At 38.9% G+C, this 17022-nt stretch overlaps 1 protein-coding gene across 1 annotated transcript in view; it reads right to left on the bottom strand.

Moving 5' to 3' along the window:
- The window catches only part of LOC128367718 (potassium voltage-gated channel subfamily H member 7), a 34819-nt gene that overhangs the window by 908 nt on the left and 16889 nt on the right, over positions 1 to 17022 (bottom strand). Inside the window, exons 5-16 of the mRNA XM_053328329.1 lie at positions 15638 to 16075; positions 14613 to 14824; positions 12560 to 12985; positions 9912 to 10311; positions 9481 to 9680; positions 9310 to 9312; positions 7662 to 7914; positions 5323 to 5528; positions 4768 to 4855; positions 4430 to 4600; positions 2689 to 2845; positions 87 to 267 (exon numbers count right to left, since the gene is read on the bottom strand). Coding sequence (XP_053184304.1) covers positions 87 to 267; positions 2689 to 2845; positions 4430 to 4600; positions 4768 to 4855; positions 5323 to 5528; positions 7662 to 7914; positions 9310 to 9312; positions 9481 to 9680; positions 9912 to 10311; positions 12560 to 12985; positions 14613 to 14824; positions 15638 to 16075 — 2735 coding nt within the window. The remainder of the gene's footprint in view (positions 1 to 86; positions 268 to 2688; positions 2846 to 4429; positions 4601 to 4767; positions 4856 to 5322; positions 5529 to 7661; positions 7915 to 9309; positions 9313 to 9480; positions 9681 to 9911; positions 10312 to 12559; positions 12986 to 14612; positions 14825 to 15637; positions 16076 to 17022) is intronic.

The raw sequence follows: 17022 nt of genomic DNA, 5'->3' as shown, positions 1-17022 counted from the left end.
CCAGAAAAAAATGCTATGCTTCATACCATACTGTACATACATACCAGACTTCATTTTGCTAAAAAAGATCTCTTGAATATCCTTACTTGTGTCCCCGTATGGCTGAAAAAATGGCTTGCAGTCAAAGCAACTGGCTGAACCTTCACGGCAGGTCTGTGATAGTCCGGACTGGCAGTCACAGTGCTGTAGGCTGGAGGTCCCAGGGTCGGCTGTCTCTGCAGCAGCTGCAGGATGGTCTGAATATCTGACACCAGCTGAGACTCCAGCCTCAACAAGAACAGGAAAACAAAAGAATGAGGGAATGAGCCAATTGCAGATAAGTAGCAACAAATGCATAATTCTAAAACATCAGATTATGTAGTAATTGAGGACTAGTTCAGTTACTTCACTGAGCACTAGATGGAGCTTGTGCTCCTAAACAGTGTACAAATGAAGAAATGGCAGAGGTGTGGCAACACACTGCCAGAGAAGTAGTCAAAAGACGATGGTCTTGCTAGAAGTGATAATGAGATTTGTTTGAGGGGGGTATGAATTTAGAGTTTACTGTGGAGATAGGTGTATCACACTTATTTGGTCAATCTAATTATGACTAGATTTCATCCAACTTCTTTATCAAATCAGCAAAATTGATGAATGTTTAATGACCTTTTAATTACTCGTATCCCATCTAATAGGCAGCATGCATTTGAATACTTGATGTGTAACATTTGTTATGTTCTTGGTTTACTGTGACACTCTTTCACTGTGAATCATGAAGCAACATTTGTTTACTAGATAATAATTGATGAGGGTTACAGTAGAAGCAGTGACACTGTAGACAATCATTGCAGGTGCAGAAAACTTATTTTTTTGTGGCTATTTATATGTATGTGTTGAAAAGAATGCTACATCAATACTTTTTTCACCAGTAATATCTCTAGTCAAAGCCACAGAAACACAAAGTGACAGAAAAGTGCTGCTCATCCTGTAGCCAGCTAGCATTAGTGGAAAACAAGGTCAGGTGGCGTGCAATGAATAAAAATGTCTTATTTGTGCTAAATAAAATGAGCCAGCCCAGTATTCCAGGCACCCCAATGCTGTATCTAATTCTCTGTGATAATTCGAGCCAAAAATACCACCTGCTGTTCATTTGTGTGTCTATTTCAGGTTGCCTGCTGGCTGCAGGTGCGTTGTTAAAACTACGGTCACTGGTTTATGTCTTTCTCCTTGACAGGAAACATTGAGAATAAAACAAAATCTATTAATTCTGGAAGGTGGGTGTACTTACTTGCATTTTTATTGTTTAAATCAAGATGAGTTAAGCTAAAAGTGGCTTAGCTGGAGAGATGTTTCCAAGATATATCAGTCATACTTTGTTCTCACTTGACAGTTTTGGATTCTGAGTGTTACTCTGCTGAATGGTACACATAAAGCCTTTGTACCAATTAATTCTTGGGCTTGATATGTTCTGATTCTACAGCGGTACATCCTGCTTCCAGTAGATCCAGCCTCCCACTCTGAGTCCTGCAACAGCTTCTGCCAGGCAGTTTGCCTTCCTCCACCTACTCATGTATATTAGCAAATGAACTACATGCTGCCAGCGATCGCAGTGGAAGTGTAGCTTACTTTTACCAGTGTGGGAGGTGACAGCTTTAAAAAATGAAGCACATAATAATTATTGAGTCACCAACCGAAAAGAAATGGTAGGATTATTGATAAGAATAATCGCATTCTTAATAGCGTTACTTCCTCAGAATGCGACCAAAATGCCTCATGTCGTCTGAAAATGGTTTTACATTTACTATCTAAAAATGCTAATACTATTGCTTAGCTGTTAAATAAGCAACCTTGACAATAAACCTTGCTAAATGTCTTTAGGCAAGCCACTGTGAGTCAAATATGGTAATTTGCAACCTTGGTGCCCCCCAGTGGCAGCGCACATCAGATGATTCAACAGCAGGCTTCAGAGCAGTAGTAATGGGTTGTTTATAGATCAGATTTAGTTTTGGGATTTTGTAAAAAGCAGCTGCTGTATCCTTTATTTATATTTAATTTAATCCCATAACACAGTTTTACTTATGCCTACCCATTTCTTTAAGTGGTATTAAGGCTGGAATTATCATCTTAGTCTAATGTGCCTGACATTGACACATTTATGGACTCTGTTTCTATTTTCCAACTCCTCAGTGAGATAAATGTTATGTGATGTTCACAATGACTGAAATATTCAAACCTAAGGTTTCATATTTTTATGAATGCACAATTCAAACTAATGGTAATATTCTATAGTAGATGTCTTGGTATTATGTCATATACAATTCAGCCCCACATATTGGTATCTTTGATAACTGAGGAATCTCAGTTATACCATAGGAGAAAGCTCTGTAGGTTTAAGCAATGTGTGACTGCACAGCATGTGATTTTATTGACTGGTAAGTGGGTTTTAAGGGGTTAAACCTGCACTCATCATATATTGATTATCATCTGTTGCAACTGTAGGGAGTGGGCATCAAAGACACCCAGTATTCTGTAATTTTAACCAATGTGACTGACATACTAAACCTTAAACTATAATGAAAGGGACAAATATTACTTGAAAAGAAAAAAAAAACCCTCTGATATAGACTGGTTCACATTCTTGGGTAATGCATAGTTTATGACAATTAAATGAGGATCAAACAAGTGTATGCTGTCTCTAAAAATATGTACCTGTTTAAATGCTCTTGTAGCTGACCTAAGCGCTGTTCCACCTCTCCATATGTGATTTCACTGGCAGAATTATCGTCCTCTCTCAGGTCCTGGAACTGTGCTGACTCATCCAGGTAGTCCGTAGGCTTTTTACAGACCCATTTATCACAGCACAAATCTGGAGAGCCAAAACGACACACATTCTTTACATCCTCACATGTGGGTCAGAACAACGTCATCACTACACACACACAAAAAAAAAAAACCCTCACTAAAATAGAATGTAATTAATCTCTACAGAAGAGCTGCGTGTAGGTGCTTTGTTGTAATTCATCAAGCCCTTGTACTGGGAGAATTGTTAATGCAATGTTTTCAAGTAGCTAACTAAACCCGTTGTTATCTCTGCTGGGCACCTGTTAGTATTCAGCTGGCTGTCTAGCAATATGTGTTGAGACCCTTTTGTGATTTTAAACAGAGAGATTGTTAGTTCTGTCATTATCTGGTGCAGCAGTCTGTGCAGGTGGCTTTGCACTACCAAGGTGAGCCATACAGATATGAGGATCTTAGTTGGCTGTCGTGTGTGCCTTCAGCGTGAATGGCACTCAGGTTTGCCCTCATGCTGCCTTATTTTCAGCACCCTTCCATCAGTGGAGATAACAAGAGCTGCAGTCAGTCATCCAACTTTTCCCCCTTCATTTCCCCCACTGTCTGTCTTGTACTACTTGGCTAGAGAGATTTTTGCAAGAAGTGTTGTTTAATTTGGATCTGTCAACTATAAGACTCCTATGAGAAAAATAAGCATACAGCACATTTGCAGTTTGTGCTACTGTAGCGTGATTAAGATGCAGATACATTTCAAGCACACTGCTTCAGTAAGAAATACTGTATAGTTTTCATCATTGTAAATGAATGTAAAGCTTGACCCACTTATAAAGGTGTGAATACTGGACAATAAACTAAAAAGAGGAAATAAATTGCATCTCTTGCTGTACATGCATTTCTACGTTATAGTCATATCTAGTGTACAATAAGAGGTTGCTGGATTGGCTGATTCTGACATGTGTAAGGGTGGACACAACAACATGAACATCAGTAAAAAAGATACTATCTTGTGCACAAACTATGCAACAAAAAATGCCATTGTGAAGCTTGTAATGTTCAACTTTTGTTGACTGTGTACATTAATTGGATGATATTTATCATTAGGCTACTGATAGGATTTAACTCAAACAACCACTGATTTAAAAAACAAAACAAAATTTCCCCATTTTATCCCCAATTTGGAAAGGCCAACTACCTTGCACTGTGTGGTCCTTGTCATTCTTGATGATATAATTAAGCCCACATTGAACATGAAAAAGCAGCTTCCTTGTTCATTTCCATGAGACTACTGCCAATTAGAATACAAATGTATAAATATATTAGATTGTAATGAAAATTAAATGTTTACAGTTGACCTTGTGTTCGTTGAGAATGCAGATATAAAAATCCTTAACGTCTTATACTAATACAAATGGCAGTGCAGTGTTTTACTCATCTATTACTCAAACCAGCCTTGCATGCCTGGGAAGATCCCAACCCCCTCCACCCATTTGCTCCAACCACCCAATAGGAGCACAGCAACAAGATCAAGATCACTGACTTCTCACCATGGCTAATGATGTTTCTGCTTTGTACCACCCAAAAACTCCTAGCAACACTGTTTTGAGTGTCTTGTCAAAACTATTAATTACCTGTACATCAGTAAAGCAAGATATATTACCTTCAAAAGATGGACCTCTCTCCAAGTTGCCTCTGACCTGGATGTGTCCAATAAGATCCGAGTCCAAGACTGGGGCATTGTGTGAAGAGGGACCCAAGACAGAACATCTCTTTAGGCACGCATTTGACTCCCTCTCCCTCCCCAAGTCTGTAACCACTTCCTTGTTTTCCCCTGTAGAACAGCAATCAACAGGAGTCAGTGGAATAACACTGTACTCTATTCCACAGAGAATAGTGGCTCACAGGGAGATCAGTAAACAATAACAAAGAACAATTTTGCAACCACAAAGCATGCTGAAAAAGGCTCTCCTGGACCTGCGCTGATTCATTTCTACTTACCTTTAGACAGATCTGGAGTGAAGGAGATCCTTCTCTTAGTGTTCTTAGTGCCCTCGCCATCTGAATCACAATCATTGGAACTGGAGGACTGCAACAATGTGAGCATTGGAATCAATTGCTACAATAGGAATCAAATCTAATTTATTTGATTTATTAATTTTATATTCTATTAAGTATCATGGTGAACGTCCATAGTCATCCATTTATCTATTCTATATCCATTAGCTCTTTAGGGAGTCACAGGAAACTGCAGCTGATCCAAGCTGACATTGGGTGAGAGGTGGGGTACACCTGTTACCAGTCAGTCACAGTGCTGATACATGGAGACAGATGTCTACTCACACTCAAGAGTCACACCTACAGGCAATTTACAGTCACCAATAAACCTAAACTGATTGTCTGCACATGGAAAACATGTAATCCACACAATCCCACATTGCTGTGAGGCTTTTATCTTGTTATTATCATATCCATAGTTGTGATAATTTACATACTTGTTAAATGCCATTAACTTAACCTATAGGTCTCATAAATCATTGCAATATAATTGTCTACCTTAGGAGACTCATCTCTGAGATTGAAGGTAAGCTCCAGGTTGTTGAAGAAGCAGTCAGCAAACTCTGGGTACATGTCTAACACTTCTAGCAGATCTTCCCTCTGAATGGTGCTCAGGTCACAGTAACTCAGAGCTCGCACATCAGCATTGGACTTTCCAGGCTTGGCATATAGATGGATCATTTCTCCAAAGATGTCATTTTTTCCTGGTTGTGACACAAACAGACAAGAAAACTTCACAAAAGGTTTACTGGCAATAGGGAAATTTTTCAACTTTACCTGCAATGACTTGAACGAGTAGAGTCGGTCACGCTTGCTGTGGGGATTACTTATCTAACTATTCCACAGGCTGACAAAAAGCCAGCAGTGGTGTTTGTTTTTGTGGGTAGTGAAAATCAATCAGCTTTTCCTCTCTGTGTAGATGTTCTCTCAAGGCCTGTGCATCAATTGTCTTTTTACTTGCTTTTGCTCGAGTTATTTCATTGACATCCTTTGTGTGTTGTTTAGTTCAAATAAACAATATGTGTTTAAAATGACAATCACATAATGATTGTTCTTCAGCAAACCTTTTTAATCTTTCCTCTGTTAGAATAAGGGTCCATTTTGCAGAGGACGAGAGGTCTAGTTTAAAGGCCATCATGAAAAATCTCTTTGTTGTACCTGGGGTTCACTAAATGCCAACACTGTAAGCAGGGGTTCTTGAGAAAGGATATGATCCGTTAGTTGCCAGTGTGCATTTCACAGCATGAACCAGTCAGCATTCTGCCACAGATGACAACCTCACTCAGAGTGTTGTATCTCTCCCTGACATAGAGCCCTCATCACCAGGATTTAGACAGTCATTAGCCTAGACAGCAGTGGAAGAGACTTATTCGTCACTTATCCGCAAACAACAATTACATGGATAGAAATATGTTCCAAACTAGGGATGTAGCAGTCATTAGCCAGTTAGTGAGCTAAGCTACTAGAAAGAAATCAGCAAGAAAGCTATGGATATTCAAGACACTTGTGGGTTGAGACAAGACAAGACCAAGTGTCTGCTTTCTATTTGGTCTGATGAAAGTATACAAGCAAAATCTTTTTTGTTGTTTTTTTGGCACTGCGCAAAGGTAGGATAGGAGGATGTGATGTATGGTGGTTTGAGCTGGACAGAGCAAACAGATCTCAATTGGATCGCAATGTGGATAATAATACCAGGTCTAAATGTAATCAGGTTGAATCATATCTAGATACAATCTGGATACGAGAAGCATTTAGATGAAAGGTGTAAAGGGACTGTAAATGTAAATGTGCTGATCTATGAGATCAGTGACTTTTTCAGTATGATTGTTAATAATGGGTTTTGTGTGATTCAGCAGCTTTTGCTAAGCTTAAACCCCATTCTGTCAGGTGCAGCTTTGGAAAGCATTCATCTCATGAATAATGGCAAGATTAATCCAGGCTTGGCCTGTAGCACCTGGTTGTGATTCATGCGTGAGGAAGAATAAAAAAGTTATTATTCTAACAAGAGTAATGAGTATTCAGTATCACTATGTTACTAAGGCAAAATATTATTTAAAATTTCAACTTGACAATTGTTTAAGCAGAACTGTTTTTTACTGCCCTTTTTAATAATCCATCATTTCCTGTGGTGTCATAAAAGTGGCAGCTATTTCCCAGTGTTCTTTGAAATTGCCAAACAACCTTTCATGAAGCCACTTAATAGAAATGTCAGAGTCTCAAACCTGTCACATGAACAGCCCTATTGCCCAGAGGACAAAAATGGGAGATTGCAGGCACACCTTGCTATTCTTGTCAAAATGTGTGAACACAATGTGGTTTAGCTGTTTTAATGACTTCAAAATTATTCATGTTAGAAGGACTATGATGATATGCGGAGAAGTCATAATGAACATTTTTGTAAGTATTACTGTGTTTAAACAGGTGTCACCATAATATGCAAAATCTAGCACTTGACAAAAGATCTACTGGTGCAAAGTCACAAAACAAACAGAATTATATCACCTTGAATCCCACTTCATGATCAAACTTATTTTTTTCTTTGTCTCAACTGGTTTGACACTAACATTCAACACACCATCAGCTGAGAGATCGTCAGGTTTTGAGGCCAACAGACTGCTATTACATTCATGATACTGGTGATGGACAGTGGCAAAAGGTCAAACAAAAAACAACGTATCTAGGGGAGACTAAAAAAACTTTTTTTTACATTTTCTTATTAATTTAGCATCTGCCACCCATGTTGCTCATTATTACACTTGAAGCAACACTCCCATTAACTTAAGTATTTCCTCTTACAACACAACAGTGACACACAATCAATAAGAGACTGTATTTACCCAGGATAGCTACCACAATGTCATCTTTAAGGATCTCAATGGAGCCGCGGGACAGAAAGTAGAGAGCAGTGAGCACATCACCACCGTGGACCAGGGTGTCTCCAGGAGGGGCATGAGTGGTTTTAAAGTGCATGGCCAAGGCTCTTAGGCAGCCTTTGGTGGCTCCTTCAAACGCTTTGCAATTGTGAAGAAGATTATCATTGAGGTGAAGGCAGATATCTGCCTGCAGGCACTCAGGAAAACCTTTTAGCACCTATGATGCAGAGAAAAACAGTGAGTAAAATGGTTTGATATTCTCAAATGAGATCCATTTAGACAATAGTTTTACAGACAAATGCCGAAACTGTGTGAAGATGAGTGCTTTTACAAAGAGAAGTTGTAATTAAAGGTATACTGTGCAGGATTTTTCTAAAAAACAATGTATAAAATAATCCTTCTCAATCAGCACTTATGACTCACTAGAATTGTGTAGTGGTGTATTTATCTAAAGAGATCCTGCCCTCTACCTGTATTTTCTTATTATTTTGCTGTGTGGGACACTTCTAGGCATCAACCTTTGGGCAGTGGGTGTGTAGCTCCCAATCATTAACAGCACGCAGTGTCTGAGATTGGGACTCCAGGTTATATCGCTTTATCCATCTCTATACTCCACTCCACTCTGCACTCTGTGTCTGCTAGACACAGAGTGTTGGGCTCCACCAAACACACACACACAGAGCAGAGAGGCCACAGTAAAATGTGGCAAGGCAGCACCTTCCCACAGGGTTGTGTGGATGTGTTTATTTATTTTTTTATTTACTTAAGAATATAACCACCATGAAACAATCAGAAAACATTCAATGTATCTGATTCGCGACTTTGTTCCTGCCAATGCTCTCTCACTGTCTAGCTTGCCTGACTGCTGCTAGTCGAGCAGTCGAGCCAGGAAGGAAGGGCCAGCTTTGAATGCTTAGTTTACAAACACCAACCGGCAAATCCTGCATCGTATACCTTTAAGCTTGACAACAGCACAGAGATAAGAATGTGATGAAAGCAAACACTTCACAGATTCATAGACCATTTAAACACAATCAAATACTTGATTGTATAGTAAGAAAATGATCAAATACAAAAGGCATACACTATTATGTTTCTTATTATGTATGTTTCTTAGCTGAATAAATAGTACAGTGCACAATCAACTCTGACTTCATGCCCATTTCTTATTTTTTTAAATTTGTAACACATGATATCAGAGTGAGGATGAAGTGTATTGTATGAAAAGTGTGAACAACAAATAAGCCAACAATCTTATAGACCGGGGCCATTCCTCAGAGCAGACACCATTCAATTCATACTTTTGTTGCATGCACCTACCTTATGGGAAAGCACTGACTGTACATAACATTATCATTATACTATGACCAGTAACCACATTTAATAATCCTTTATGCTATATTCTGCTCTTTATAAAGCATTACACATATTACAGTTGGCATGTATGTATGTATGTATGTATATATATATACATATATATACATACATACATATATACACACACATTTATACATACATACATATACATATATATGCATGACTGCATTTCTCATGCTAGGATGCAAATGACCTATTTAGCCATTACTATGACAAAAAAAATAAAAATATGTACCTCCTGCTCTTACCAGTGAAGAGATGTGAATCCAGAAAGCAAAGAAGAGACAGAAAGTTGTTTTTAAAATATTGTATATAATGTGACAATCATTCAACAAGCTCAGTTAATTTTGTTGTGTATCCCCTCCAGGAACAGTGGAAGGTAGATGTGCTTATTGTTATTATTTACCGTGTTCATATCAATGCCATTGGTGTAGGTCCAGGAGTGTTGGAAGTACTCCTCCAGCCTCTGCCTCAGTGGGTTGGGAATCTGGTGAAAGCGAATGAACTCCTTGACCCGCAACATTTGTGCATGGTAGCGTGCTGTGCCCGAGTACAATCTCTGGATGATGGCAGAGACGTTTCCAAAGATACTGGCATACATGAGAGCTGAAATATAGACATATGAGAGTTGAGTTACACAGATTGCTTGGTATGATTTCCTTTATCCATTGAGACTATTAACTGCTATAAACAGACAATCTGTGGTCTAGGATCTGATCAAAGAAGACAAAAGAATAACAAGTTTATGCCTTAAACCATTTCAAGTGCTGTGCTAGATAAAAACAGAATAAAGTAATGATCAAAGAAAATAAATGCTATCAAAGATAACATACTCACAGCCAATTAACATGACACAGATGGAAAAGATCTTTTCCGAGTTGGTGTTTGGGGAAACGTTCCCAAAGCCCACACTGGTTAGGCTGCTGAAGGTGAAGTAAAGTGCTGTGACATACTTGTCCTTGATAGATGGACCAGAGCTAGGGTCACTGTAGTTGTATCTCTTTCCTATGGACACTCCCAGATTGTCTAGCCAGCCAATCTTGTGCTCCAAGTATGGCTTCTCTACATTGCCAATGGCATACCATATACAAGCGAGCCAGTGGGCAATGAGGGCGAAGATGCACATGAGCAACATGAGAACTGCAGCTCCATACTCAGAGTAGCGGTCCAGCTTCCTGGCTACACGCACCAATCGCAGGAGCCTAGCTGTCTTCAACAGTCCGATCAGAGTGGTAGTCTAAACAAAATGTACAGTAGAGCAGTTTATTAGTAAAAACAATTGGTAATTTGAATGTTAGTGGGTCAGACTACTCATAATTACATATCATTTCATCTTTCATACAATCCTTTTATTAAGAATCAATCCTATTTGTTGTATATCTACTTCAGCCGTGTGCTCTGACATGTTTTAACAACACATTTAAAGTTCCAACCAGGATACAACCAAAGATATTGATTGATTGATTGAAGTTTTCTTAACAAGAAAAAGGCAAAGACTGTGTTGTGGCAGCTCCCCACAGTTGAAAGGCAAAATAACACAGAAGTGAAGACATCACAGCAGCCCCCAGATAAATTCTCATTTACTGAGGAGTGAACAGACTGTGATTGGATCCCTGGGTGGTTGTTTTTGTTCATCAAGAAAGGTTTTAGAAACACAAACCACCATTCCCATTAACATGGTCATTTATCTCTCTGACAATTACTCAATGACCTTTGAAAATAAAGTTAAAAGTCTATACACCAGAGACTCATTCCTAACCACTTCAGGGCAAATTCACAAAAGGATTGTGCAGCTTTTGAAGTTACTAAACCTTCGCAAATTACATAGAAACAAAAGTGTAATTCACAAAGCACAAGCAAAAGGTGAAATATACCACAAACTGCACTGCTAAGCAAACTGCTTCAGACAATAATAACATGTTTTAGACCTGTCAGACATTTTACATTTTGACATTACAGTAGAATTTGTTATAGATGTGAAATACAAGAGAAGTAAAAGTGTGTGTACATCTCTGCTAATTAAATGCAAAACGCAATTTGAGGTTTTTGTGCTGTTTGCAGTATTTTATTATAGACCAGTCAGTGTGCTTATGTACAAAAATCCTTGAAATCTGCATTTTGTGTGATCATAATGTAAGCTTGATTTACTGCTAGATTTATTAACACCATAAAAATAATTATGTAGAAAAAGTAAACAACCAATATTTGAAACTAAATTTTACAATTGACCTTTTTCAATCCCATGTCTGTTGAACCTATAAGCACACTGCACTCTAATCTAATTAAGTCTCAAATGTACCTGCACAAGCAATTATATAATATATCTGCACAGCACACCCCACTCTCCCTCTCTTTGTTTCTCTCTAATGGGATCAACATTTAAGGGGTTCAGTTTGGGCAGTCAACTTCTTTCCTCCATTTTCACGGGTAAACAGCTTAAAATGAATAATTTGTTTTTGTTTATCTGTAAATTGCAATTAACAATTGCACTGCATGGTGCCATGCATAAAACTGCTCACAGAACATACAAACCTCTGGCAAGTTGTTCTGAAAACAGCAAGACATTGATTGAAATCTATTTCAAATATATCTTATCAAATGGTTTTAACCCACACACATGTATTATGTTGTTGATTTAAATATGGTTTGTGAAAGCCATCTGCCACTGTCTCATGAGAATGCAGATGAGTGGGACTTTACATGCTTAGTCAGAAAATTATAAACATAGAACTGGCATATAAATACATGCTATGTATCCTATTAACAAATTGAATGGAGTTTAAAAACTATTTGTATATGTTCAGCTAATTAATAAAGAGTTAATATGGGTTGCATGGTTTGTCTTGTTTGCATTGATTTCACTGATGTTTTACTTGCAAGTACTTGCAACTCATTATGCTAATTTGCCAGGACTGTTTTATTTATTGTTTGTTACCATACAAACGTCCATTTTCTTTTTGATTTGTTATTACTCACTGAACTGACTCAGCAATAGCAGCAGCAGTGGTCGAAAAGATGATTATGGCTTATAATCAGGAGCTTTTCTGGTGTAATGGAGTGCCTACAAAGCACGATAAAGCACTGAAGTGGATCCAGAGCCTGAGGGGACATATCCTACCAACAAACAAGCCAGCAGGCCTGGCAGCCAGCCTACCAATGGCCATCTCACATCTGCATGTAAGCTGTGCACACAGCACTGTTGGCCAGCTCCTCACATAAATGCATCATTGATTGCCATTTGGTAAGCCATTAATCCATGTAAATGGATTCTAGAATGAGGACCATTCAGAAAAAAACATGCAATTTAAAGTAATCCTTTCAGAGCCGAGACAGAAAGATTCAGGCTTTAAGTAATGGCCCAGGGGCGCAAGTCTGGACTTAGTCAATGGATAACGGTGCATGTATGACTGTGGTGATGTGCAGTAAAGCTCCCTTATAAAAAATAAAAAAACAGGTAAAAAATACATGCATTAGGGAAAACATACCTCATCTGATCCTGAGCCAAAGATAAGAAGGTCAAAGGGGATCGCTGCCACCATGTCTATAAGGAACCATCCTTTAAAGTAATGGATTGCTATCTTTGCTGGATGGCTGACCACCTCCTCATTCAGGTTTACGTAAGTGGTCCTGAAGTTAATGAGGATGTCAATAATGAACATGATGTCCACCATTAAATCCACCACATTAAGAGGGCTGCAGGAGTATCCACATTCGCGCCTCTTCTGCTCCTCTTGGTCGTTGAGAAGAAAAGCAGCCGAGTACGGAGTGAGGATTGCTGTGTAGATGACCAGCAACAGGATCAGCCAGTCCCATACAGCTTTGAAGGGGCTGTAATGGAGGATGGTGAACTTGTCAATGCGGGCTGTCTGGAGTTTGTATTCTGGCAAGACATCAGCTCCGAGTGACAGGACCTGGAGGAGTGGTGAGAGAGGGTCAGAATGTCTGAGGATTAAACTCCTCTTTGATCATATTTCAGGACACTTTGGTTTGGGGATATCTTTTAGTTACCTAAAATCGCTGATAATATGAAAATTTGATTTTCTGTCATCTGTTCATAGTTATTGCTAAAGCCCACTGGGTAATTTATCCACCTCAAGGACTTTAAGCCTTGATTTGACAGAAACTATATCTGTGACTCCCCAACATAAGTGCTCTGCAGTCAAACAGCATTAGGTTAAGTCAGCCACTCTAGTATGACAGGAAGATTGTCTGTGACCCAGCAACATGAATAATGTGACTGCTACTGACTTGTTCCACATTTGCAAGAAGTACATTCTGTACTCTTGGTAAAAACTATATATGCACTCAATGTGTTATATAATTTGATGAAGTGGAGAAAAGCCTCATATGATCATCTTTCTATTCTTGAAAAATATTTTAGAAAGCAAACATTTGTTTTAATTTTCTCAATGAATGAACTCTAGTTAGACTATAAATTATTCAGTGTGTTCAGGAAGGCCAACATGTTCCCCTGTTTTTGTATTAATAAGCTGTGGCAGACAAAGAGAGGGCTCTCTTACGGCAGAAAATAGTGCAGGAGTGAGGATGAGGGCGGAGGGTCTTTCTATTCATTTCAGATTCCCCTATCTTCAACACATGAATTATAGATGCCCCCATGCTAGCAGTCAGGAAGTAGATGCTGTGTTAACATCTCAGCGGTGTCTCCAAACTTCAAACTAAAGTCAGCGTGGAGGGAGAGCATTTAATCATGTTGATGGCTTGTCTTCATTTATGAAGGAGAAAGCTCTGTTGAAAGAAGTTTAAATATAGGGTTTCTGTGCCTCTTCTCTGCTGTGGGGGGTGCTGACATTGTCCGAAGGTTCTAGCAGTATTGTTTTTCTGTGGCGGAGCGACCTGTACATAAATACATTTGCTGTGCATGACCCATGTTATGATTTGTCAAAAGAAGATTCATATATAGGCACATATATTTTGTCTTTCTATTTAATTTAATTGGATGAAATAGTATTAAGTATTAATCAGTTAAGAGCAAGAATTGTGACAAATGCTTGCACTATTGGAATCAGCTGCTTAGTTTCAGTCATATGACAGGGAGTGATGGACCTTCTGCATTGTCCTTGAGCAAGAAACTGAATCTCTGCTATCCGCAGAAGTGTTATGAACCTGCCTTTTGACTTACAATTAAAAAGATGGACGTCCTCTAGGACTTTCCTTAATTTATTTCTCAATATTATCCGCACTTTCTCCAGGAATATCTAATTATCTCATTCCTCTCCCTAATGTTAATGCTTCACTATTAACCTGTGTAGGATGTAGACAGCCATGTGATACTTTTGTGACACATGGGGTCACCAGCTGCATTCTTTTCCATGCTAGCTAGGTGATGGCACCCTAACCAATCAATAGGAGTAGTATAGTGACCAGGGGGTAATCCCTTTTGCAGCTTCCCACCCACAAACACTGCTGCGATGGATCGCACGGCTAAGCCAGGTACCATTCACAAGGTTCACTGTCAAAGAGAGAAGCACTCCACAGTAGACACTTCAATATCAAAGATAGTGGAATGTACTGACTCACCTGTGTGACTTTTTCCGTGACATTATGAGTTCTGTCTTTGACCTTTGGTGCTATGATGGTTTTCTCAGATGTTGGTGGAGAATGAGTTTTCTTTTCAGTCCCCTCAGAAAAGTTGAGAGCAATTAGGGGGATCCTGTTGATGGTGCTATATCTGTTGATGTTTGAATCAGAGGTAGAGCCAAGCAGGCTGGACTTCACGTGATTAAAAGGGCCTGGTGGTTTAAAATAAGAAGCAGTCATAAAAGAACGACAGGAACCTTGGTAAACTATATTCTGTAGAAATTGGTCATTTAAAAATCATTGATGAATAGTTTTAATATACTTTTCCTCTCTTTTCATCAATGCACATAGAGTATGGTAGAGCGGAGCAAGTGTATCCCTTGCTGAAACTGTATGTTTAATGGCTAGTGTAGCTTGTAATAACAGCCAGTTAACAGAGCCATTACAGTATCACATAATACAATTATGTTCATGCAGGGTTATTTAAAAGCAATGCCTTGAGTCGTTGATGAGAGCAGAAATTAACCTCATGTGATCACATCATATGTCTTTAAAGATGTGACAAAATCATCACATTGGTCTAAGTATATAATCATTTCACATAATTAAATGCAGTAATCCCACTCAGCCTATCCACCAAAAGTGGGTCTGTAATGAGCCTGATTGTGCGGATTGTCTTGCCTGATAGTCACGCACTAAAACAGCATTGAGCAATGAAATTATAGACAGAAATAAATGATTAGCTGACATCGCTACCATTATCTAGAAGCAGCATTATGTGGACATATCAAATGAAGCAGAAACGTAACTGTGAATGAGGATAATTCTTTTGTAAATTATATTTGAATTTTAAAAAAAACCCTACATATTTAAGAGAAGAAGAAATAGAAGATAGATGATATTTGTTAAGAGCTTAAAAAAATAACTGTCTGAAGTCCAATGCAAATTCCATCATGAAGTGATGGGTGATCCAACCACAGCTTCAATCTGTAATCAGCTTTATTTATAAGTACTGTAGGACATACCTTCACCTGTATGACGATCCCTGAATACGCTTTTAGAATTGGAGCTATAGCCCTCAATTTCATGGACGGACGAGGCTCGCCTCATGCTGCTGATGCTGCCTCTGGGGAAGGTATTTGACAGGGAGGTAGAGGACGGATGCAGCTCTGACTGATACAGCTTCTCCCAGGGGAGTTTAGGGGATGAATGGTCAAGTGGTTCGGGACCCATGCTAGCCTGGGAAGAGTGGTGGCTTGAGCTTATGAGGGCATGCGTGTCATTGGCCTCAATGGGGCTGCAAATGCTCTTGGTGGGTGAGGGGAAGCTCTGCAGGGCCACTGAGTCCGCGTTCTCTTTGGGCGAGTCCACCATCACAGCATCTGGGTCCTCTTGTGGAAGAGATTGCTTGTTTGTATTCATTAAGCTCAAAGCAGCTTGCCGGAAGCGGAAGAATCGACTCCCTAAAAAATGGGAGAAAATCATTAGAAGCCTTGTTAAGTTTTCAGTGTACAGTGCTGGAAAATGATTTGCGACATTAAAAAGGTACATGGAGGCCCAACATTAAGAACAGCAGGTGATGGAACAAGTTCGCAAATTGATAATGAAATAAATGGATTTGTGCTCTGGTTTCTCAACCCTATGGGATTATGTATACATATCTTCCAAGCTGTATTCATCCCAAGTCAAACAGATCATAGAATTTCTGCAACTGAAGCTTCACATCTTTAAATTTACAGAACAGGACACACACATTTTATGCAGCAGTGTTAAATATCCCTTTTGCTTCATTGATCAGGTATCCAATTTGTGTTTGGAGTCACATACTCAGAACGGACGCACTGTCACATATGTTAATGACCTCTTAGGACAGAGTGAAAGTTGTGGCTCAGTAACAATAGAACAAGGATGAAAGTGAACCCTGCTTCGCTTGAGAGGCACCCATCGCTCAGCACTGTCCTTACATAACACCACTGCCATCTGTTTCCATTCCATGGCCAAATGTGCTGATGTTACAACTATAACAGCTTACAATACAGCTATGACACTTAACAAGTTTCAAGTGGAGAGGAACATAATGACAGTCTGTGCTGGCAGGAGATACGAACAACCTTCCTGCAGGGAAGTCATCTGAACTGAGGATGCTTTTAACTGTTGCTGAATGCTTGTATGTCTATAGTATATTTAATATACAAATATACTATATTACCACATTCAATTCCACATATAGAATATTTAAGAGCTTTTCTAAGTTAAAGCAAACAAAAAAGTCATCCTGTAGTTTTTGTTGTTGTGTTATTATAACAAAGTTATTAGAAAAACAAAGGAGAAGAAATTGGGAGTTGTCCCATTAAACCTATATTTATGTGTAAAGAAGTTTTTTTCATAACATAATACAAGTGACTCCACA

The sequence above is a fragment of the Scomber japonicus genome, chromosome 11 (assembly GCF_027409825.1).
Source record: "Scomber japonicus isolate fScoJap1 chromosome 11, fScoJap1.pri, whole genome shotgun sequence".
NCBI lineage: Eukaryota > Metazoa > Chordata > Actinopteri > Scombriformes > Scombridae > Scomber > Scomber japonicus.
Note: the sequence above shows the minus strand (reverse complement) of the source record. Positions and strands in the feature narration are given on the sequence as shown.